This window comes from Miniopterus natalensis, chromosome 18 (genome assembly GCF_054644295.1).
Source record: "Miniopterus natalensis isolate mMinNat1 chromosome 18, mMinNat1.hap1, whole genome shotgun sequence".
NCBI lineage: Eukaryota > Metazoa > Chordata > Mammalia > Chiroptera > Miniopteridae > Miniopterus > Miniopterus natalensis.
The window spans coordinates 39,580,096-39,602,398 of NC_142098.1; the positions used below are offsets into that span (position 1 = coordinate 39,580,096).

At 49.8% G+C, this 22,303-nt stretch overlaps 1 protein-coding gene and 1 pseudogene across 1 annotated transcript; one reads left to right on the forward strand and one right to left on the reverse strand.

Moving 5' to 3' along the window:
- Window positions 1-2,675: 2,675 nt before the first annotated feature.
- LOC107531778 (kallikrein-7-like) lies at window positions 2,676-6,593 on the reverse strand. Its single transcript, XM_087827451.1, has 5 exons — window positions 6,521-6,593; window positions 5,905-6,058; window positions 5,455-5,687; window positions 4,664-4,815; window positions 2,676-2,831 (listed from the first exon to the last, which is right to left on the reverse strand). The coding sequence occupies exons 1-5, from the start codon at window positions 6,591-6,593 to the stop codon at window positions 2,676-2,678; spliced, it is 768 nt and encodes a 255-aa protein (XP_087683577.1).
- A 9,935-nt stretch (window positions 6,594-16,528) lies between these two features.
- Window positions 16,529-17,471, forward strand: LOC107531825 (glyceraldehyde-3-phosphate dehydrogenase pseudogene; annotated as a pseudogene).
- Window positions 17,472-22,303: the final 4,832 nt, after the last annotated feature.

Here is a 22,303-nt window from a genome sequence, read left to right on the forward strand (position 1 = left end):
CTGCTGGGGCTGGAAAGACAAAGAGCTCAGGAAGCAGGAGTCCTGGTCCCCAGCCCCTTCTCCTCCCTCAGACCCAGGAGCCCCAGTCTGCACCCACCTCCTCCCTCAGACCCAGGAGCCCTGTCCCTCAGCCTCCTTCTACCTTAGACTCAAAAATCTTGCTCTCCTGACACATCTTCCCCCCAACCCAGGTTTTAGGCCCCCAGGTTCCCTTCCTCTGAGCACCTAGGAATCTGGTCCCCCGTCCCTCCCCATTCATAAGCCTGTATCCCCAGTTCCTTTTCTCTAAGAGACCCCAAATTCCACCTCCAGCTTCTCATCTCTCAGAACCAGGACTCCAGGCCCCTCTATTCCCCTCCCCTAGGAGTGGGAGTCAGCTGTCCAGCCAGCCTCACCTCCTGCCCCCCAAAGTCCCCTTCTCACCTGCGGTGGGTCTGATCTGAGCTGGGTTCCAGACTAGGCTGGGACTGGCCTGTCCGGCCCTGTGCAGGGCGGCTCTCTTATAACACACCCGCCCCCGCGCCCTGCCAGGCGTCCTTGGTGCAGGTGGAGCCAGCTCTGAGACGCCCCCTCCCTGAATTTGTGGTTATCTGGAACCCCTGAGGCGGCTAAGGCAACAGGCCTGCACTGGGTCTCCACCCTCCCCCCAGGCTGTGTGGGGGCGGTACCCAGCCTGTTTTCCACCCCTGCCCCCCCCCCCCAGGTGCTGGCACTGAGGGGCAAGAGCACAGCTCAGGAACTCAGGAATGGACTGTGTGTCCTGGGTCCTTCAAGGTGACCATTGTTCTTTTCCCACCCCGTCTCAGGGGTGGCCTAGACCCTACACCCTAACTGAGCAGCCCGTGGGAACTTGTCCAGGTGGAATTCCAGACGTGTCTTTGAGCCTGAACCCAAGCCCAACCCTAACATAAGGGCATAAATGAGAAAGGGAGGGCTTTCCTAGGTCCACCCACTGAATGCTTGCCACAATTTCCATACATGCTATGTAGCTAATGTAAACTTTTACTCTGTAAAATATCCTGAACAATCTTTTCTTCTTACTACATTTTTTTCTGCTTTATTTATACTGTTGTGTAATATTTCACACTGTGTTATTATTCTGATTCATGAGACCTGTTCCACATTGAAGGACAATAGAGGTGGGATGCATTTCTTGGTGCATCCATCTGGGCTTATTGCATTCATTCAAAAAAGATCCACCGAGCATTGACTCTGAGCCAGAAACCATCCTGGCCTCTGAGGACCCAGCATCAACAACACAGCAAAATCCTTCGCAGAGGCTCTCGGTCCAGTGGGTGGAGACCTCAATTAGCAAAACAAAAACTTAAAATAGGTAGTTTGGGTTTTTTGGGTCTTTCTTTTTATTAAATTTATTGGTTAATGAGTTTATACAGCATGAGGCAAAAGTAGGTTTACAGTTGTGAGTATGCAAAATACAGAGCTTATTCTTGTATTATTATTTATTGATTATTGTATTACCTGCCACATGAACAACTGTAAACCTACTTTTGCCCCACCCTGTACAGGTGTCAAGTGTACATTTCTATGGTACATGATCTGTATATTGCATTATGTGTTCACCACCCAAAGTCAATCTCCCATCGCCATATATTTGACCCCCTTTACCCTTTGCTAGCCTCCCTTCCCTCTGGTAGCCACCACACTGTTGTCTGTGTCTATGAGGGTTTTTTATTTTTATTTTTGTTTGTTCATTTGTTGCTGAAGTTTTATATCCCACATATAAGTGAAATCATATGGTTCTTGCCATTTTCTGTCTGACTTATTTTGCTTAGCATGATATTATCCAGCCCCGTCCATGCTGTCACAAATGGAAGTATTTCGTCTTTTCTTATGGCTGAGTAGTATTCCATTGTATATATGTACCACATCTTTTCCTTTTTTTTTTTTTTTAATATGTCTTTATTGATTTCAAAGAGAGGAAGGGAGAGGGAGAGAGAAACATCAATGAAGAGAGAGTCATTGATCGGCTGCCCCCTGCAGGCCCCCAACTGGGGATCGAGCCCCAAACCTGGGCATGTGCCCTGACCAGGAATTGAACCCACGATCTCCTGGATCTTAGGTTGATGCTCGACCACAGAGCCACCCTGGGTGGGCTGTACCACATCTCCTTTATCCAATCTGCTATCAGAGGACACTTAGGTTGTTTCAGATCAAATAGCATAAACAATTTTTGCACAACACTAACAATTGTGCATAATTATTGTCCTGAACAGCTTCATTAGTATCTTGCCTACAACAGTTTATTGCTTACATAAACAATCCAATAATTTCAGACACGTTCAGTCTTTTCACTGTTTTGCTCTGTCAGCTAATGTTGTGATGAATTCAAACCTTGCCCAACATTTCGGCTTTACTAGGATTACTAGGTCAAAAGTGCTGAATAAATCTCTCGATTAACCTTCCTTCATAAACATGGTAGCAACTCACAGTTCCACTGGCCCAAGCTGTGGGTCTCACCGCACCTTGACCAGCACTGAGGTTTTTATGTTTTGTGTTTTGCTTGTAGATTTTAGATGTTCGATTAGAATACTGTTGAGGTTTGAATGTGACTTTGAAAAAATGGTCAAGTCAAATATGGCTGTAAGTCACGGATGTCTTTATTTCTGTGACGTTCCTGTTCCGGGCACAGGGACGGAGAGAGGGGCGTTTGGAGATTAGGAATTCTTTCTCATGGTTTCATATATCCACTTGCTGAACCTGCAGACGCGGGTGTAGGTGACCGGGCCGAAGGGTGGTCGACAAGGAAAATAATTGGAGGACACCAGGCCTTGCAAGGAACCCTGGCACATCAGGGGGCTCCCTAAGTCACCCTGGGGGGGAAACAGCAGATTAGCTTGGGGTTCAGAGCCGCCAGCGCTGAGGTCTCCTGAGCCCCGCGGTGATCTAGTCTGGGTCCCGCCCTGTCCAATGGGAAGAGAGGCATCGTCTCTGTGGACCAATGGGCGAGCAGGAACGAACGCTCCCAGGCCCGGACAAACCAGGTTCCTGAAGACATTGGCTGGAGCCGCGGCCAATCACAGCGAGGGGGCGGAGCTTTCTGGAAGTCAGAGCCCCATCCCTGTATTTTCCACCCTGAAGCCGGCGGCCGGGAGAAGGTGCATAGTCTCCAGGGGGTCGGTCCATTTTCTTGCTCGGGGCTGCGGGCCGGGGCTGTCCTCGAAACCAGGGGCGGGACCAGCGACCCACTTCAAAGGGTCCAGCGCAACATGGGAAAAATGGGCCCACCAAGTTCAAGGGCATGAACTTTTAGTACAGCAAGGAAAGCACCAAGTGTGCTCCGCTCTCCAGTGCGGGGCTCTGCGCAGTCACGGGCCAGGCCCTCACTGGGGGACACGGAGAACCCCCCCTGTTCTTTAGAACGCGCAACCCTGTCCCATCACCCCCCTATTCCCAAGACGCACCCCCCCGTCTGAGAGCCTGGGAGCCACGAGATGGGAGAACGTTCCCAGGAGGCGAAGAGTCAGAGAGAGAGACAGAGAGACAGAGACAGAGACAGAGACAGAGAGACAGATAGACAGAGAGACAGAAAGACAGAGAGAGAGAGAGAGACAGAGAGACAGAGAGAGAGAGAGAGACAGGGACAGAGACAGAGAGACAGAGAGACAGAAAGACAGAGAGAGAGAGAGAGACAGAGAGAGAGAGAGACAGAGACAGAGACAGAGAGAGAGACAGAGAGACAGAAAGACAGAGAGAGAGTTCCAGGGAAGGAAGGGGGGCAGAGGAGCGGGAATATTGGGGGTGAGCAAAGAGGCAGAGATGAAAAAGAAGCAGAGGCAGAACACACACACACACGCACACACACACTCTCACACACACACACACACGCACGCACTCACACGCACACACACACGCACTCACACGCACACACAGAGCCAGAGGGAATATCCAATAGAAGATACCGAGGGAAACAAGAAAACAAAAAGAGGTGTGCGGAGAGGCGAGGGGAGACGCTTCCCAGAGACAAGAGGGGCTTCCAGAAAGAGGAAGGGGGTCCAAAGAGGAGGGGGCTCCTTCTTTCCCCAGAGCCAGCATAGGTGCAGAGACAGCTCAGCAAGCCAGACCCTAGCTTAAGGCACAACGTCTCAGCGATTGCAACGAGTATTTTAATGCGGTACCTTGACAATAAAATTTGCCAAGAAAAAAAAAAATCCATGACAAACAGGGTATTTTAATCTTAGATAAAGTTGGGGCCATCACCGTGCTTTGATGAACCATCAGGAGCCCGAGGCCAGTGGAAAATCCAGTCAAAGCCGACTGCTATTTGTTGAAAATTCTATTTTTGTTCGCATGGATTTTTTTGGAGTAGATTAAAAAAAAATGTATTGCATTAGGATATATTTTATTTTGGTCACTGAGCTTTTGGTGTCCCCTTAAAACTGGGGCTTCCAGCCGGTGCCTCGCTGCTCTTGCCTTCATTTTAGTCCCATTTTTCCAACTCCAGTCCCTAACCTTCAACTTGGTGCTTACCCCCAGGGCCACGCCAGCCCCCATGGGCTCCCACTCTGACCCAGGCGGAGAACTGAGTAGACAGAGCCGGGGAAATGAACCTGGGGGGTGTGAGGGATGGCCCAGCACCAGGTCAGGCTCCCAGGCCCTGCATGGAGGGGAAGCAGGACCCAGGGCAGGGGAGGAGGGGACTCACTTTGCAGGCCAAGGAGTCCCTGTTGGGAGGCGCAGCACAGATCACGTATTTTTTAGACAGGACACGGTGAAACTCCCTGCAGTCCTCGTAGGAGATGAGGTTGACATTTGAACACATGAGCTCTGTTGAAGTTCTCACTGTTGGGAAGGTAGGAGGCAGTCAGAGGCTTGGGTTGCCGGACCCTTGGGTGCTGAAAAAAAACGGGGGTTCTGGATCTTGAATAAGGAGAGGCTGGGTGACTCGATGCTATGGTCACGAACTAGGACCTAACTATGGGACTCCTGGGTTTGAGGGAAGACTTGTGGGCCTGAGGGTGAAAAAGGCTGGGGACCACGGCTCTCATATCTGTAAATGGAGGTGAATGGGAGCCAGAATTTTTGTGTGAGAAGATGGAGGGTGCTGGGGGCCTGGCTACTTGGGTCTGGAGAAGGAAGCACCTGGGGGCAAGTAGTCTTGCGTCTGATAGAGGTGAGGGATAGGTCCTGGATATTTAAATATCTGGAGGTGCATCTAGGACCCAAAAATTCTTGGTCTGCATGAAGAGGTGACTGGGGTTCTAGACTCCTGGGTCTGTGAGGTGGAGGTTTGGGACCCAAGGATTATGAGTTAGGGGAAGGAGGGTTTAGAGCAGGGTCTTAAATCTGATGGTAAAAGGCCTGGTGACCTGGACTCCTGGGTCTGAGGGAGGAGGGGCTTGAGGGTCTGGGATCTTGGGTTTGTCACCTGTATCCTGTGTCTTAGAAAAATGGGAGCTGTGGGCACAGCCACAACCTCACCTACATCCATGGAGATGCTGCCCCAGCCAGAGACAGTACAACTTGTCTCAGGCTGTTTGCAGCTGGAGGGCACATTGACTATCCTCACGGAGGGTGACAGCTTGGCTGGGCTGCTCAGCTTCACAAGCATGATGTCATGAGTGTCTGTGGCTGTGTCATACCGGGGATGGATGAACGACTCTGTGGCCCTGATCTTCTGGGCATTTCCATCAACCAGAAGATCACTGCCCATTTGCACAATGTACTCACTTAAAAAAAAAAAAGCAACATTTAGAGGGAGACTGACTGAGAGAGGGGCATAGGGACCCAGAGCTAGAGGGACAGACAACCACAGAGAGGTAGACAGAGACCTAGAGTGTAGGGGAGAGAGGCACACACACAGATGGAAAAACAAAGACCCAGAAAGAGGCAGGGACAGACACCAAGAGTGAGAAATGGAGTCCCTGTAGCTCTCCTCCCACATACCTCATGTAGCAGTGGGCGACGGTGAGCACCCATTCCTTGTTGACCAGCACTCCTGCACAGTGGAACGCACTGTCCTTAAACAGGGCCACCTGCCAGGGTTGGAAGCCTCTTGGACATGGATATCCATTAACAATTACTACTTCAGCTTCCGGCACTGGATGGAGACATGGTGAAAACATCGGTAGCAGGCATCAGGGGAAGACAGAGGTCACAGCAGGATTCCCAAGACAGTGATGGAGAGAGAGAGACAAACAGAGATACATGGAGAAGGGCAGAGGCAGAAATGGACCACAGTGAAGACTCAGCTGCAGACAGAGATGGAGAGAAATGAAGGAAACCTGCTCAGAAACCCAGGACAATGTCTGGCTTGGAGGCAACCCCAGCATCTGATGGGAGAGACACTGAGGGCAGGAAGCAGCCTGGAGGGCACCCAGACCCCGGGAGTCAGGGGGAGCAGGAAGAGAGGGGCCACCGCCGAGGATCTTGTCTCCATGGGAGGCAGCTGCTGCAGGGGAGGGGTCCTGACTCAGGGACTCCTTGGAGAGAGGGGCCCTGGGGAGGGAGGGTGGGGACTGTGAGGCCAGGGGCAGGGGCAGGCCTCCCAGGCCAGCCTCACCTGCTTGTCTAGCAGATCCCAGGGCTAAGGACAGCACTAGGATCAGCAGGGGCTGGAGAAGTGGACCTGCCATGAGTCCTCTCTGAGCCTGTGTGGCTGCCACGCAGGGGAAGGGCCTCTTCTGCTGGGGCTGGAAAGACAAAGAGCTCAGGAAGCAGGAGTCCTGGTCCCCAGCCCCTTCTCCTCCCTCAGACCCAGGAGCCCCAGTCTGCACCCACCTCCTCCCTCAGACCCAGGAGCCCCAGTCTGCACCCACCTCCTCCCTCAGACCCAGGAGCCCCAGTCTGCACCCACCTCCTCCCTCAGACCCAGGAGCCCAGCTCCCCAAACCAATCCTTCCTCAGACTCAGAAGTCCAGGCTCAAGACTCCTTTTCACTCTGAACTCAGGAATTGGCTTCCTATTTTCCCCTGTCCATATTCTGTATCACAATTTCTTTTATGTCAAAGACCAAAAAGTCTAGACCTCAAGCCCCTCCTTATCAGAACCCAGAAGTTCAGGCCTCCTACTCACCTCCACTTAGGAACAAGAGTCAGCTGTCCCTGCCTCACCACAAATGAAACTTCCTCTCACCTGTGGTCAGCCTGGTCTGATCCGGGCTCCAGGGTGGGTTGGAAGTCAGCAGTGTCCAGCCCTGTGCAGAGTGGCCGTCTTATAGCACACTTGCCCCGCCCCAACCCCGAGACCTGGGTCAGGTGCAGTTAGCTCTGGGACACTCCTACCTGCACTTGCTCTTGTCTGGACCCCCTGAGGCAGCTAAAGCCGCAGACCCGCACTCAACCTCCACTCTCACTCCTGAGGAAGGGGCGGCGCTGCACCAAGGGGTTTGGCCCAGCACCTTGTAGCTCTACCTTTCCTGGTGGCAGGTACCAAGGGAGGAACCAGGTGCTGGTGCTGAGTGACAGGAGCAGGAGTCAAGGGACAGGACATCTCGGGGCATGGATTTTGTCCTGGGTTCTCCTCTGTGACCATTTTTCTTGCCCTCACCCTGTCTCAGGGGTGGCTTAGACCCTACGCCCTTACTATGAGCAGCCTGTGGGAAATTGTCCAGACTGAATCCCAGAAGTGTCTTTGAGCCTGCACCCAAACTCAGCTTTAACACAGGGGTGTGAGCGAATAAAAGTAGGCTTTCCTAACTCCCCCTGTTAAATGTTTATTATCACCTAGTCTGTGACATCTATAGATTTCCATACATACTATGCATTTATAACAAAAATGTCCCTACAACCCTGGCTGGTGTGGCTTGGTTGAGTGTTGTCTTGTGCACCCAAAGGTCGCCGGTTGGACTCCAGGTCGGGGGACATACCCAGGTTGTGGGTTCGATCCCCAGTTGGGATGTGTGCAGGAAGCAACCAATCAGTGTTTCTCTCTCTTTCCCTTCCTCTCTCTCAAATCAATAAAAACATATTTTAAAAATATGTCTGTACCAAGTATTATTTAATGTAAACTTTTCTTTATTCAATAAAATATCCCGAACATTTTTCCCCGTAGTAAAGTTACATTATTTCCCCTTTATTAATAATGTTGCATAACATTCCACACTACAGTATGGTTCTGATTTACGTGATTTGTTTCACATTGAAGTGCAGTTGAGTAGTTTTCATTATAATAACAATTTCTCGGTGTAGTCATCTTTGCTCCTTGTACTCATTCCAGAAGCATCCACTGAGCATTTACTCTGAATGAGTAACTATTATGGCCTCAGAAAACACAGCACCAACAAAACAGCGAATATTTTCTTCTCACTCACATTCCAGCGGATGGAGGCCTTCAGTAGAAGAGTAACTGAAAGTAAATAGTTTGTTAGGTGGCAGTAAGTCCAATGAAGGAAAATAAGACCGGAAGGAGGGGTAGGAGATTATTGGTTTCCTTCACTCTCAGAAGCACCCGGGGTTACAGGGTTAGATAAAACCCTTAGAAAGGCTCTATGTGAAGAGGGCATTTGAACAAAATCTTGACTAAGGTGGCGGATGCCTGCATGTAGCTGCTGGGGATCAGCAGAGCTGACAGGAAGGAGCAGGGGAGGGGCGGTCTAGCCCCTAGCAAAGAGTACTTTTTGACTAGAGTTGAATGAGCGAAAGGGAGAAGGGTGGGCGATGAGGTCAGAGACATCACAGGACTCATGACACAGGGATTGAGGACCAAGGGTTGAGTTTGGCTTTACTTTGAGCAAGGCAGGAACCATTGCCAGGTTATTGCCAGACACCCAATTTCTCAGAGTAAAATTGACCCCCGCTTCTAAATCAGTCCCCAAAATACGATCCATTCATCATCCGAGCCCAAATCTCATCTCAGTCCTGACCCCTACCTAACACAGTTCCACCTCTGTCCCATACTGTGACCCATAACATATATTGTTGATGTCTACCCAAGCATTCACTCCCCCCGCCCTTGTCAGGAACCTTTAGTTTGGATGGTCTGCTATCCTTATGTGACTACAAATAAGCTTGACTGCACCAAGCATGGGAGCCCATTTCTGCTGTCCAGGGATCAGTTTATAAATGGACATAGGATGCAGTTCTGGCCGATGAGGAGTGAGGGGAAGACCACTGGGTTACTTCTGGGAACTGCTTTCCTTTTTCCAAATAGAGACATGAGAAGAGTTTTTCTTTTACTCTGTTAGATGATGTCCTTTCTGGATATAAATCCTGAAAGCGAGGCAGCCCTCCTGGACCCACGGAGGAAAGTGGCCAGTCAACAAAGCCATAGCCCTGCAGATGAATAAACAGGGAGATGGAGATAGTCAGGGTCTTTGATGAGGTTGCTGAGCTGGTGCATTAATGCTCCATGGTGCCCCTTCATTTCATGTCATTTTCTGGCTTCCTTCCTGGTTTAAAGATTTTTTTTGTTTGTTTTTTGGTTCCCACAGCCAAACTCTTCCTTATTGAGACCTCAATGTTGAGTCCAAATCTCACTCACATCAGATCCCAAATCCAGTCTTAAACCATGAATGTAAACCTAATTCTAGTGAGAATCTGCATGTGGAATCTGAATTCACCAGCCCTGTTTCCAGGTGTAGCTCATTCTCCAGACCTCCTCTCAGACCCAAACCTTTAAACACTTGTGAAATACGTATTGAGCACCAGCTATATGCCAGGCTAGGCTAGGTGCTGAGGATACAGTGGCGCTCAAACCTGGATGCACAGAGCCCTTCCTTCAAAATACTGACAGTCAGGTGTGAAAAATAAAATAAAATGATTGATACATAAATGTAAAATTACAAGTTTAATGTGTGCTCCGAAGTAAAGACGTAGAGGATTGTGAAAGCACTTCCCGGAGGTTTTGAACCAGGAAGTTACAAAGAACTGAGTAGAAAGAACAATAAGCATAAACTAGAAAAATATATAAGAACTTGCAGAGCATCATGTAGAGAAAACAGCAGGTGCAAAGGTCCTGAGATGGAAGACGCATACAGATGGAGCACAGAGAACAGAGGGTGTCTGGAACCAGAGAACGAAGGACCTTGTAGGTCATGGTGAGTTGGGCTTTACCTTGTGGACAATGATGAACCACTTGGACTTTATTCAGAGGAGTGACGTATGACATTTGTATTTTCAAAATATCAACCTGGCTGCTCTATGAAGGAAGGTAAGACGTGAATGTGGAGTCATGAAGGGGCCATTGATATTGTCCAAGTGAGAGGTGATGCTGACTGGATGGAGATGGTAGCAAAAGGATTCAAGATGTATTTAGGAGGGAAAATCAACAATCCACGGCTATGGGTTGAATGGAAGTTGTGAGGGAGATGGAGATTTTAGGGCTTCAGTGTCTCTTGCTTGATGGACATGGGTGTCATTCAATGAGAGGGCATGGCCAGATCTGGTCAAGAGCTCATGAGAGGGTGAGAAAGACCCCAGTCCTTGATTTCAACCATAATTCCAAATCCAGTCTTTACTTTGACACAACTCTCAACTGCGATTTTTACACAAACCTGCGTCTTAACTTGCGACCTCAGTCATACCTAACCCTAAGCCTCAGTACTTTCGATCCTTGAACAATCCAATTTATACCTCAATGTGGCAACTACTTACTAACCAAACTCCTGACTGCAAATATCAACTCAAGCTCTATCTCTCACATCAAGCAAACTTGATCATGACTCTTGACTTGAACCCTGAACCCTTAAACATAAGTCATGCTCGGCCTTGACCCAAACACTAGATGTCACCATTGCCTCAATTCCAAATCTGACCCCAGGCACAACTCAGGCTGCAGCCTGCATTCCTGTCATATCCCAGGGAGTCCACATTGACATACTTCCCATTAAACCATCTCCATTTCACATCTGACACCAGTCCTAATACTATCACCCCAATCCCAGCCCTATTCTCATTTCCTGCCCAACTTCAACCTGAAATCTCAACGTCATTTTCGTGCCCAACTCTAACCCCCCAACCCTTCATCACCTCTATATACCACCTCGGCTCTACCTTTCACAAAAACTCTAACATGAATTCTACAAACTAACCATGTGCTAACGTTGATCTTATACTGATTAAATAAATCCAAGCTAAGTTCCCAAACCTACTTCTCAAGGTATTTCATTTATTTTAAATAAAATGATGAAAGGGAAATGGATGGCAGGCGAGAATTCTGCAACTGAGCCGCCCATGTGCACTTGAAACCTATGTAACCTTATTAACCAATATCACCAATACATTTTTTAAATTTTTTTAAAAGAGCAATGAATGGGCATGCAGCAGGCACTGAGTTTTTATAGCTGCCTTACCGCTTCATCCAGAGAATAAAGCAGCTTCGATCTCCTGTTGTACCTCCTGTGTGACGTGTCAGACGCTTGTCGGACCTTGTCACTATTTCTCACGCAAGTCCAAGTGACAATTGTCTTCCTTATTTTTATAGATGAGAAAACAGAGGTTTTAAAAAGGTGAGGTAACTTGAGCAAAGCCGTTCAGCTTAGGAGTCAGAAGGGTCAACATTTGAATGCTGGGAACATTTGAATGTCGCAGCCCATTCTCCGTGAAAGAAATTTCCCCGGGGAAACCCTCACATACTCTGAGTCTCATTTGGCTGAAAACAAATTCAGAATCGCAAGAGTCTGTGAATGATGCTGCTAGGGGGGCAAGGGTAGAATGGAAATATGATTTTCATGTGTTTCCTACCCTTCTCTCCCTTTCCCACCCTTTTATGAACGGAACATGTAATTGATTAACCAACTGTATATGTTTAACTGAGAGTTCTGGCTAAGGTTTTGTTGCAGTTCTCAGTGGACCAGGCGAAAACAGAGACTCTTCACCTAGCCCCGAGCTTGCTGACCTGGCCGCCAGGCATGCGGAGGCTGATTGACTGGGTCTCAGAGACACAGGATGGCTCGCACCTGATCTCCGCCTGACCCATTTCAGGGACCAGCAAAGAGGAGTTTCATTACGACCCAAGACCCCCACAGGGACTCAAATTCCAGGACTGAAAACCACCAGAAAGCCGCCCCTTGCACTCCCTATCCCCGTTTCCTTTCCCCTGAACCCCCCCCATATAAGCTTTCTCCTAACAAGCTTAAGGGGGAGGTGGGGGTTAGAGTTTTTACCGGTAACCCTCCCAGATTGCTGGCATCTAATATAATTAAACGCACACTTATAATCTGCTCCCTGTGTCTGCTTTTTGGCTAGGTGGTGACAGGTAGTGTGAGCCTGGGACTCACTTGACCAGTGGTTTCAATGCAACCAACCCCACTAGGATAGGGGCTCATACAGGCTGACACCTGGGGCCTGTCAGAGCCCCACAGGTAAGCGTCGAATTAGTGACTGGAAGTAGAATTTATTTTTCTTCCTCTTTTTAATAATACATTTTTATTTTAGTTTTCAATTACTGTGGACAGTCAGTATTATTTTATATTAGTTTCAGGTGTAATACATAGTGGTTAGACAACTTTACAAGGTACACAGTTTCCCCCTGACAATTCTGCTACCCACAGAATTCATCTTTCTGATCAGCCTTTAAGCAATAGACTTGTGGGGAAAATCGTCTACCAGGCACCTTCCTGAGCCAGGAGCTATATACTCACATCTCATTTAATCTCCACAGCAGGTTTTGGAAGGAGGGGTGCATTCATTCATCTCATCATTTACTCATCCAACAAACTCACTCAACAAATATTTATTGAGCATCAACATGAGCAATAGAAACACACAATAAATAAAATAGATATACCTCACACAGAGGAAACCAAGGCCCCCTCCTGCCCCCAAAATAGGAACCAAGGCTGCCAGCCTGCTCCACTTTCAGACACAAAAGTTAAGGCCCCCAGACTCTCCTCTATCAGACCCAGGAATCCAGGCCCCCAGGCCCTCCTCCCTCAGACCCAGGGATCCAGGTGTGCACCCCACCCCCCCAATCCCAGGATTGTGGGCCAGCAGCACCCTCCTGACTCCGTCCAGAAAGATCAAGTCTTCAGCTCCATCTTCCCTCAATCCAGGAGTGTGGTTCCTTCTTATTATTATTTTTTTAGCACAGTGAAAAGCTTTTATTTCATTCTTAACAATGCTTAAGTTGTTTTTACAAAGCAACTTAAATATGACTATAAGAAACCTAGAAGCACTTTACTTTGGTACAGTCAGTACGTTTAGAAAACCTCCGGTTGACTCTTTATTTTCGAAGGTTCAATGTGAACTGAGCAAGACCTCCAGGTGTTTTAGTTGAGTAACAGGGCTACTCAAGGAAATGAGATGGGAGGTCAGTGTCAGCACAATCTTGCTCTGATCCACGAAGGTGACTGCAGTGGCCTCGGCGTGGCTTGAAACGCGGGGATGCTATCCTCGGTCAGAGGCTCGTTGCCTACTATGCTGGCGCTTATAAGGCCTAACCATATAACCCTTTCCTGATTGCTGATTTCCGCATACATTTTTTTGTTTGTTTTTACCAATTCCGGACTTTTCAGAAAATGGCCTGTGACAATCAAGAATGGCCATTCTGCCCTGGCCCATGTGACTCAGCGGTTAGAGCGTCGGCCTGTGGACTAAAAAGTCCTGGGTTCGATTCCTGGTCAAGGGCATGTACCTGGGTTGCAGGTTGGACCCCCAGCCCTGGTCCAGGTGTGGGTGGGAGGCAGCCAATCTCTCTCTCTCTCTCTCTCTCTCTCTTTCTCTCCCCTCTTCCTCCCTCCCCTCCACTCTGTCTAAAAAAAATCAACGGCAAAAATATCCTCAGGTGAGGATTTAAAAAAATGAAAAGAATGGTCATTCTGACTCAGGCTGCTTTTGGTGAGCTTCTGTGAGAAGAATTGCAAAATTGAGGTTTTCTTCCCATTCTTTCATTCTGTCAGAAATGACGGATGTGAACAAAATCTTAGAATTTTATTAGCCAATGTTACCCCAATACATTCAATAAAAATTGAGTAAAATGTAAATCAGAGCACCCCCCTCCCCCCCACACACACACCCCATGAAGAAGTGAAGCCGCAGTGAGAAGCTGCTGCCAGGCCCTCCTGTTCCACTTGCAGTTTCCCAGAGGGAAGAGCCCGACCGACAGCCGCGCTCCTGGCGGGGTTTTGGGTCACAGGACACTCTGTACGCATATTTCGGAGACGCTGGAAGCCTCCTGTCACCAGCGCGGACTGGAGCAGATGCCCCACTTGGCGCAGGTCCCTGCAGGCCGGAGCAGCAGCCGAGAGCTCTGGAACACACCGGGCGCTCCCTGGAAGACAGCGCTGGGTGCGGTTTCTGGGTCTGCTGCTCCTTGAAGAGAGCCTGGGGTGCCCGGGGTGCGGGCACTGGGACGCGACAGCCAGGGCCTGTCAATACCGAAGCCTGACCCCCCGGAGGAGCAGGAGGAGAAGCAACCTGAGGGGAGCAGGCCCCGAAGGAGAGCAGGCACCCCCTGAACCAAGACCCCAAATTAGCACCCTGAAGCGAGCAGCAGCAGGCCCCTGGTTTCACTCTCCAGGGGTGTGAACTTTTTTTTTTTTTTTAAATTTTATTTTAGACAGAGAGGAATGGGGGGAAGGGTGTTGCTGTTCCATGTGCTTATGCATTCATTGGTTGATTCCTGTTTTATTTACCTATTTAAAAATTTTGTTGTTGTTAATCCTCACTTGAGGATATTTTTTTCCATTTGAGAGAGACGCATCAATTGGTTGCCTCCTGCACGTGCCCCGACCGGGCCTTGGGGATCGAACCTACAACAGAGGTCCATGCCCTTGGCCAGAATTGAACCCAGGACCCTTCAGACTGAGGGCCAATGCTCTAACCACTAGCAAAACTTGCCAGGGCTGGTTTCTTTTTAAAAAATATGTGTTTGAATTGATATTAGAGAGAAAGGAAGGGGAATGAGAGAGAGGAACATCCGTGTGAGAGAAACATTGGTCGGCTGCCTCCTGTATGGCCCCTGACTGGGCCTGGGCCCTGACCGGGAATCTAAGCAGCAACCTTTTGGTTCACTGGAGGGTGCTCAACCACTGAGCCATGCCGGCCAGGGCCGCTGGTTGATTCTTGTATGTGCCCTAACTGGGGATGGAGCCTGGAACCTCAGTCTATCAGGACCACGCCCTAACCCACTGAGCTACCCTTTCAGGGCCAGGAGTGTGATTTTTAAGACACTTCTTACCCAGACTCAGGAGTCCAGGCCCCAAGTGTCTCGTCCCCCAGACCCAGGAGTCTGGGTCACTAGCCTCATCCTGTCTCTGGATCAGTGACAAGTTGAAGGAATGTCTGGGGTATTTGGCCACCCCCCCCCCATAAAGCTCCATCACCTTCTCCTCTCTCCCCAGCATGTGACTCCAAGTCAATATTCAATCTAAAACTTTTATAAGTAACAGAACACGGAGTTGCACTAACTCCGGAGACGCCTGGCCCTGCCTCTCAGCTCCTGTGTAAAGTCTGCGGGTGGAATCCTTTGCAATGACTTGGGATCGTCTTGCTGAATTTTTAAAAAGTAAAGCCGGGAAATCTCTAGGATTGGCTAGAAAGTGCAATGGAGAGCTGCGTGTTTCTTTTCCAGGTGATGCAGGTAGTTAGCATCTCACGTAGATAGTTTACCAGGTTATGCGGGTAAAAGATACCGAGGAATGTCGGCGTCATCTCCTCCCAGTATCAAAATATTTGATCTAGAGATCTAAAAAAATGATATCATTCTGACATTTAAAGTATGTTATTACTTCAGATGCACAAAAACAGTGGACAGGGCTTCTCAAGGTGAAGGTTAACCTATCATACAGGGCTCAGGATGTGACTTCCCGCAATGACCCGCTCAGTTAGGAATTTTTATGATCGGAACATCTCGTTTGGTTACTTTCAGTTACTGAGCTTGTCAGACTTGCCAGATGGTCCCATTCCTGGTCCTATTTCTTTTCATCTTATCAGGCCTCGAATATCTCCTATCCCCGCTCCTCCACCCTTCCTCATATTGTAGAAATTCTACAGTCGCTGATTCCCTGCACAAAGAACATTAAGACCCCTCTTCGCACAAAACATACAAGCCAAGTCTCCGAGACCCTTTTCCCTCAGACCCAGGAGTCCAGGGCCTCCTGCCCCTAGAAGAGTCTGGATCTCCACTGAGGTCCTCCCTTTGGACTTTGGAGTCTGAGCAGGTATCCCTCATCCTACTTCACAGTGAAGAAATTGGGGCTCAGCAAGAGAAACAATGTGATTCACCAGGAAGCACCAAAATCAGGATTTGGGTTGCTGCCTGTCTGACTCTCACTTCTAGGGAGACTGTGGGAGGCTGTGGAAACATGCAAAACATGGCTCTGTCCCTTTTCCCTGGACGAGTCCCTTTCCATCTCTCAGCCTCACTTTCCTCATCTGCAGAATGGGGATAACTAACCAACAGATTTTTAAGCTCCAGAAGGGCTTGAGTTATATCTATATTCTCCATTGTGTGTTGCTAGTGCTCAGAGTGGTGATCAATTAATATTTGTTGAATGAATTTGTTGGATGAGTGAATGATGGAATAATCAAACTTATCCCTCCTTTGAAAAGCTTTTGTGGGCTCTCTGCTAATCAATGTTTGGTAGACGGCCTTGTCTGCTGAGCAGTGCCAGCTATGATTCTAAGACATCATGGGAAGGGTCAGAGTAAACAGACTTGGCCGTATTTGGCACTTGAACACCAGGGCTGCTTTGAACTCTGGAAAAGTGGATATTGTCACCATCAGTGACCGCTTCATTGACCTCAACTACATGGTCTACATGTTCCAGTATCATTCCACCCATGGCAAGTTCAAAGGCACAGTCAGTGCTGAGAGCAGAAATCTTGCCGTCAATGGAAAGCCAATCTCTATCTCTGGGGAACAAGAACTTGCACACATTGAATGAGGGGATGCTGGTGCTGAATATTCAGTGAAATCCACTGGTGTCTTCACTCCCTTGGAGGAAACTGAGGACCCGTTGGAGTTGGGAGCTAAGAGGGTCATCATCTCTAACTCTGTAGATTTCCCCATCCATGTTAGTGATAAGTATGAATCATGAGAAGTGTGACAACCTCCTCAAGATTGTCAGCAATGCCTTTTTTACCACCAGCTGCATAGCCCCCATGGCCAAGGTATCCATGACAACTTTGACACCATGGAAGGACTGGTGACCACAGTCCATGCCATCACTGCCACCCAAAACACAGTGGGTGGCCCTTCTGGGAAGCTGTGGCATAATGGGTGAAGGGCTGCCCAAAAGATCATCTGTAGGCCCAGAGCCCTCTACAGAGGCTGCCAAGGCTCTAGGCAAGGTGAACCCTGAGCTGAATAGGAAGGTCATTGGCACGGCCTTCCCCATCCCCACCCCCAATGTGCCGGTCCTGGATCTGACCTGCCCCATGGAGAAAACTGCCAATGACATTGACATCAACAAGGTGGTGAAGCAGATATTGGGGGACAACCTCAAGGACATCCTAAGATATACTGAGGACCAGGTTGTCTTTTCAGACTTTAACAGTGACACACACTCTTTCAACTTCAATGCCTAGGCTGGCATTGTCCTCAACGACCATTTTGTCAAGCTCATTTCCTAGTATGAAAATGATTTTTGCTACAGAAACAGGATGGTGGATCATATGGTCCACATGGCCTCCAAGGCGTAAGAGCCCCCTGGACCACCACCAGTCTCGGTGAGGAGAAGAGGTGCTCAGCTACTTGGGAGTCTTTGCCCCAAATCGATTAATCCACACACTGAGAATCTCCTGACCGCCACAGTTTTTATCCCAGACCCACTGGACAATAGAAGGAGCTTAAGGATCTCTACCTTGTCATGCACCATTAATACAGTTCACTAAACTCAGCCCCCCAAAAAGAAAAAAGCTGTTGGTGAAGATTAAATGAGATGTAAGCATATAACTGCTGGCACCAGAAGGTGCCAGATTGATGTTATCTTTATCAAGTCTACTGCTCAACTGTTAATAAGAAGATAAATTCCACTTTCAGTCGTTAATTCAACACCTACCTGTCTCCACCCACTGGAACGAGAGCCTCTGTGAAGGAATTTTGCTGCGTTGTTGATGCTGGGTCCTCAGAGGCCAGACTAGATTCTGGCTCAGCCAATGCTCAGGGGATACGACTGGAATGAATGAAATGAGCAAAGATGAAAACACAGAGAAAGTCATCACATCATCATTATAATGAAAGCCATTCAAATGTACTGCAATGTGAAACAGATCATATACACCAGAATGAAACTAGAGTGTAGACTATTATACAACAGTATAAAGGAAGGAGAAATGACCTAAATGTACTAAGAGGAACAATTGTTGAAGATGTTCTATAGAGTAAATAAAATGTTACATTAGATAATGCTCAGTACAGACATTTTTGTTACAAATACATAGTATGTATAGAAATGAAAGTATAATATGAGACACAGACTAAATGAAGCTGTAAACATTTAGTAGGTTGATTAGGAAAGCCTTTTTTTAGTCTTACCCCCTTATTAGGGTTGGGGTTGGGTTCGGGCTCAAAGATAGGTCTGGGATTCCACCTGGACAAGTTCCCACAGGCTGCTCAGAGTTAGGGTGTAGGGTCTAGGCCACCCCTGAGAAGGGCTGAGGGCAAGAAAATTGGCCACAGTGGAGGACTCAGGACCTAGCCTATTCCTGAGCTGTGCAGGTCCTTAGCTCCTCCTCCTGCCCCTCAGCATCAGTTCCTGGTCCCTCCCTTGGTAGCTGCCACCAGGGATTATGGAGCTAGAATGTGCTGGGGCCAAACTCATGACCTGGCCTCAGGAATGAGGGTGGAGACAGAGTGCAGGCATATGGCTTTAGTTGCCTCAGGGGTTCCAGATAAGAGCAAGTGCAGGTAGGGTAACCCCAGAGCTGGGTTCACCTGAACTCCAGGACCCTGAGAGATGGAGCGGGGCGGGTGTGCTATAAGAGGGCCACTATAAGAGGGCCACTATGCACAGAACTGGACACGGTTGACTCCCAACCCAGCCTGAAGACCGGATCAGACCCACCGCAGGTGAGGAGAAATCCCATTTTGGGTGGGGTAGGTGGGCCTGGATGGACAGCTGACTCTTGCTCCTGAGGGGAGAGCAGTAGGGGCCCAAACTTCTGGTTGTGAGGAGGGGCTAGAGTTCTGGAGTTTTGGGTCTTTTACCTAAAAGGAACTTGGGACAGAGAATTATAAATGGGGAGGGATAGGAAGCTCAGTCTCTAGGTTCTGAGTAGAAGGGTGTCTCCAGCCTGGACTTTTGAGTCTGAGGGAGGAGGTGGGTGCAGACTGGGGCTTCTGAGTCTGAGGGAGGAGGTGGGTGCAGACTGGGACTCCGGGGTCTGAGGGTGGAGAAGGAGCTGGGGACAAGAGCTCCTGCTTCTTGAGCTCTTTGTCTTTCCAGTCCCAGCAGAAGAGGCCTTTCCTTTGAGTGACAGCCAGAGGCTCAGAGAGGACACATGGCAGGTCTCCTGCTCCAGTCCCTGCTGATCCTACTGCTATCCTTAGCCCTGAGATCTGCTGGACAAGGTGAGGGCTGGACTGGGAGACCTAAACTTGCCTGGGCCACATAGCTCCCTGACCCTCTCCAGGGCCCCTCTCTCCAAGGAGTCCCTGAGTCAGGACCCCTCCCCTGCAGCAGCTGCCTCCCATGGAGACAAGATCCTCGGCTGTGGCCCCCCTCTTCCTGCTCCCCCCGACTCCTGGGGTCTGGGTGCCCTCCAGGCTGCTTCCTGCCCTCAGTGTCTCTCCCATCAGATGCTGGGGTCGCCTGCAGGCCAGCTGCTGTCCTCAGCGTCTGAGCAGGCTCTCTCCATCTGTCCCCGCCTCTGCCGGCAAGTGTCTGCACTCGGCTCAGCTTCTGCCCCTGCCCTTCTCCATGCCTCTCTCCATCACTGTTGCTGGGAATCCCTCTGCTGCGGCCTCGGTCTTCCCCTGCTGCCTGCTACGCATGTTTTTTTCATGTCTCCCTCCAGCCCAAGATACCAGGGCAAGGATTGTGAATGGAGTTCAGTGTCCAAGAGGCACCCACCCTTGGCAGGTGGCCCTGTATGATAAGGGTGTGTTCCAGTGTGCAGGAGTGCTGGTCAGCAAGCAGTGGGTGCTCACGGTCGCCCACTGCCTCCTGAGGTATGTGGCAGGGGGACACAGGACTCCATTGTTCACTCTGGTCCTTGCCTACCTCTCTTTCTCTGGTTCTATGTCCCTCTAGGTCTATTTTCCCCTCTCAGTCACAGTGTCTCTCTCTGAATGTTACCTGTTTTTTTTCTTTTTTTTGAAGTGAGTATGTTGCTCAAATGGGCAGCGATCTTCTGGTTGATGAAAATGCCCAGAAGATCAGGGTCACAAAGTTGTTCCTCCACCCTCGGTATGACCCAACCACAAACATTCATGACCTCATGCTTTTGAAGCTGAGCAGCCCGGCCAAGCTGTCACCCTCCGTGAGGACGATCAGTGTGCCCTCCAGCTGCAGACAGCCTAGGAGAAACTGTGCTCTCTCTGGCTGGGGCAGCATCTCCACACATGTAGGTAAGGCTGCCTCTGTGGCCCAGAAACCCAGTCTACAGCTCCCGTATTTCTAAGGCACAGGAGACAGGTGACAAACCCAAGATCCCAGACCCTCAAACCCCTCCTCCCTCAGACCCAGGGGTCCTGACCTCCAGATGCCTCCTCCCTTAGACAACGAGTCCTGGCCCCAGGACGCTCCACCCTCAAACCCCTTCCTCCGTCAGAACCAGTTGCCCAAGAGATAGGTCCCTTTTCATGACCGTATTATTGAGTCACTCAGCCCCTCCTCCTTCAGGGCCCCCATTCTTTTACATCAGCACCCACAGGCCCACCGGACCAAGCCTCTGACTGCCCCCTAACTTCCCCAACAGTGAAAAATCCATCAGAGCTCATGTGTTCGAATGTCCACCTCATCTCCTACAAGGACTGCAAGAAGTTTTACCCGACCCTGTTGAGGAAATTCACGATCTGTGCTGCTCCCCACGACAAATTCTCCGTTGCCTGCAAAGTGAGTCCCCTCCTCCCCTGCCTTGGGTTCGACTTCCCACCACGCAGAGTCTGGGGGCCTGACCCTGGTGCTGAGCCTTCCCTCACACCTTACCAGTCCTGCTTTCCTGCTCTACTCAGTCCTCTGCCTGGGCCCTCGTGGGAGCCCGCGGGGAGCCAGCGTGGCCTTGGGGGTGGGCGCCAAGTTAAAGGGTAAAAACTGGAGGTGGGAAAGGTGCGGTTGGGACTAGGGAAGGCAGTGAGGCACCGCCTACGGGCACAGGCTTTGAGGGGACACCAAAAGACGAAATATCAGAATTTTCAGCAAAAAGCAGCAGCCGGAATTGACTGGATTTTCCACCCAGTCTTTATTGAAAATTGGAATTCCAGATTCTTCATGGATTTTTTTTTCACATTAAATTTGATTTTTAAAATAGGCATTAAAATGCTCATTGCAGTCCCTGAGGTGTGCCTGCGGCTAATGTCCTCCTTATAGATCTTTGTGCCTGGCCCTAATTCTGAAGAAAGGAGGAGCCCCTTTTGTTCTGCCTTCCTAACCTGTGTGACCTCCTCTGCGTCGGAGAATCATCTTTCCTCATCTCTATTTCGGCTCCGTTTTTCCTTTTCTGGTTCTCCTGTGCGTCCTGTCTATGCTGGGATCTCTCTGTCTCTGTCTCTGTCTCTGTCTCTGTCTCTGTCTCTGTCTCTGTCTCTGTCTCTGTCTGTCTCTGTCTCTGTCTCTGCCTCTGTCTCTGCCTCTGTCTGTCTCTGTCTCTGTCTCTGCCTCTGTCTCTGTCTGTCTCTGTCTCTGTCTGTGTCTGTCTGTCTCTGCCTCTGTCTGTCTCCTGCCTGTCTCTCTGCCTCTTTCCCCACCCCCAATACTTCTGCTCCTCTGCCTCCCTCCCGTCCCCGTCTTCCCTCCACCCTTCTCTCTACCTGTCTCCCTCCCTCTCTGTCTCTCTGTCCGTCTCTCGCTCACCCTTTGCCTCTCTGCACTCCCACTATTTTTGCTCACACCTGCACCTCAGCCTTCAGGGGCGGCGAAATGGTGTGTGTTAGAGGGGTGACGGGACAGGGCTGTATGTTCCAATAAAATGGGGAGCTCTCCCTTGCCCCCCCCGCGGGACCTAATCTGTAATCGTGCAAACTGCGGGGACACAGAGCCGCACCCTCCGAACAGCCCCGCACTCGGTTTAAGGCGCTCGCTCGGTGTCTTCAACTTCATATATTTGGTCTGGTGGGACGTGCTTCTCGGTTGCACTGGATCCTGTAAATTAGGGAACTGGTCCTGCCCCCCCCCTCGGTTCCAGGACTGCCCTGCCCCCCACCCCGGGTACGAGAAGGCATCAGGTCCCCTGGAGCCGAGGCTCCGTCTCCCAGTCGCTGGGGAAAAGCGAGGCTCTGACTTCCTGAAAGCTCCGCCCCCTCC

Excerpts from the sequence above, each read along its gene's own strand:
- LOC107531778 (XM_087827451.1), bottom strand. The coding sequence starts at position 6,593 with ATGGCAGGTCCACTTCTCCAGCCCCTGCTGATCCTAGTGCTGTCCTTA. Across the intron at positions 4,816-5,454 it reads TGTCTCTGGCTGGGGCAGCA|CTACCTTCCCAACAGTGAGA; the intron begins TCTCCATGGATG and ends TCTGACTGCCTC. Across the intron at positions 2,832-4,663 it reads GGGACTCCTTGGCCTGCAAA|GGTGACTTAGGGAGCCCCCT; the intron begins GTGAGTCCCCTC and ends TTTCCCCCCCAG.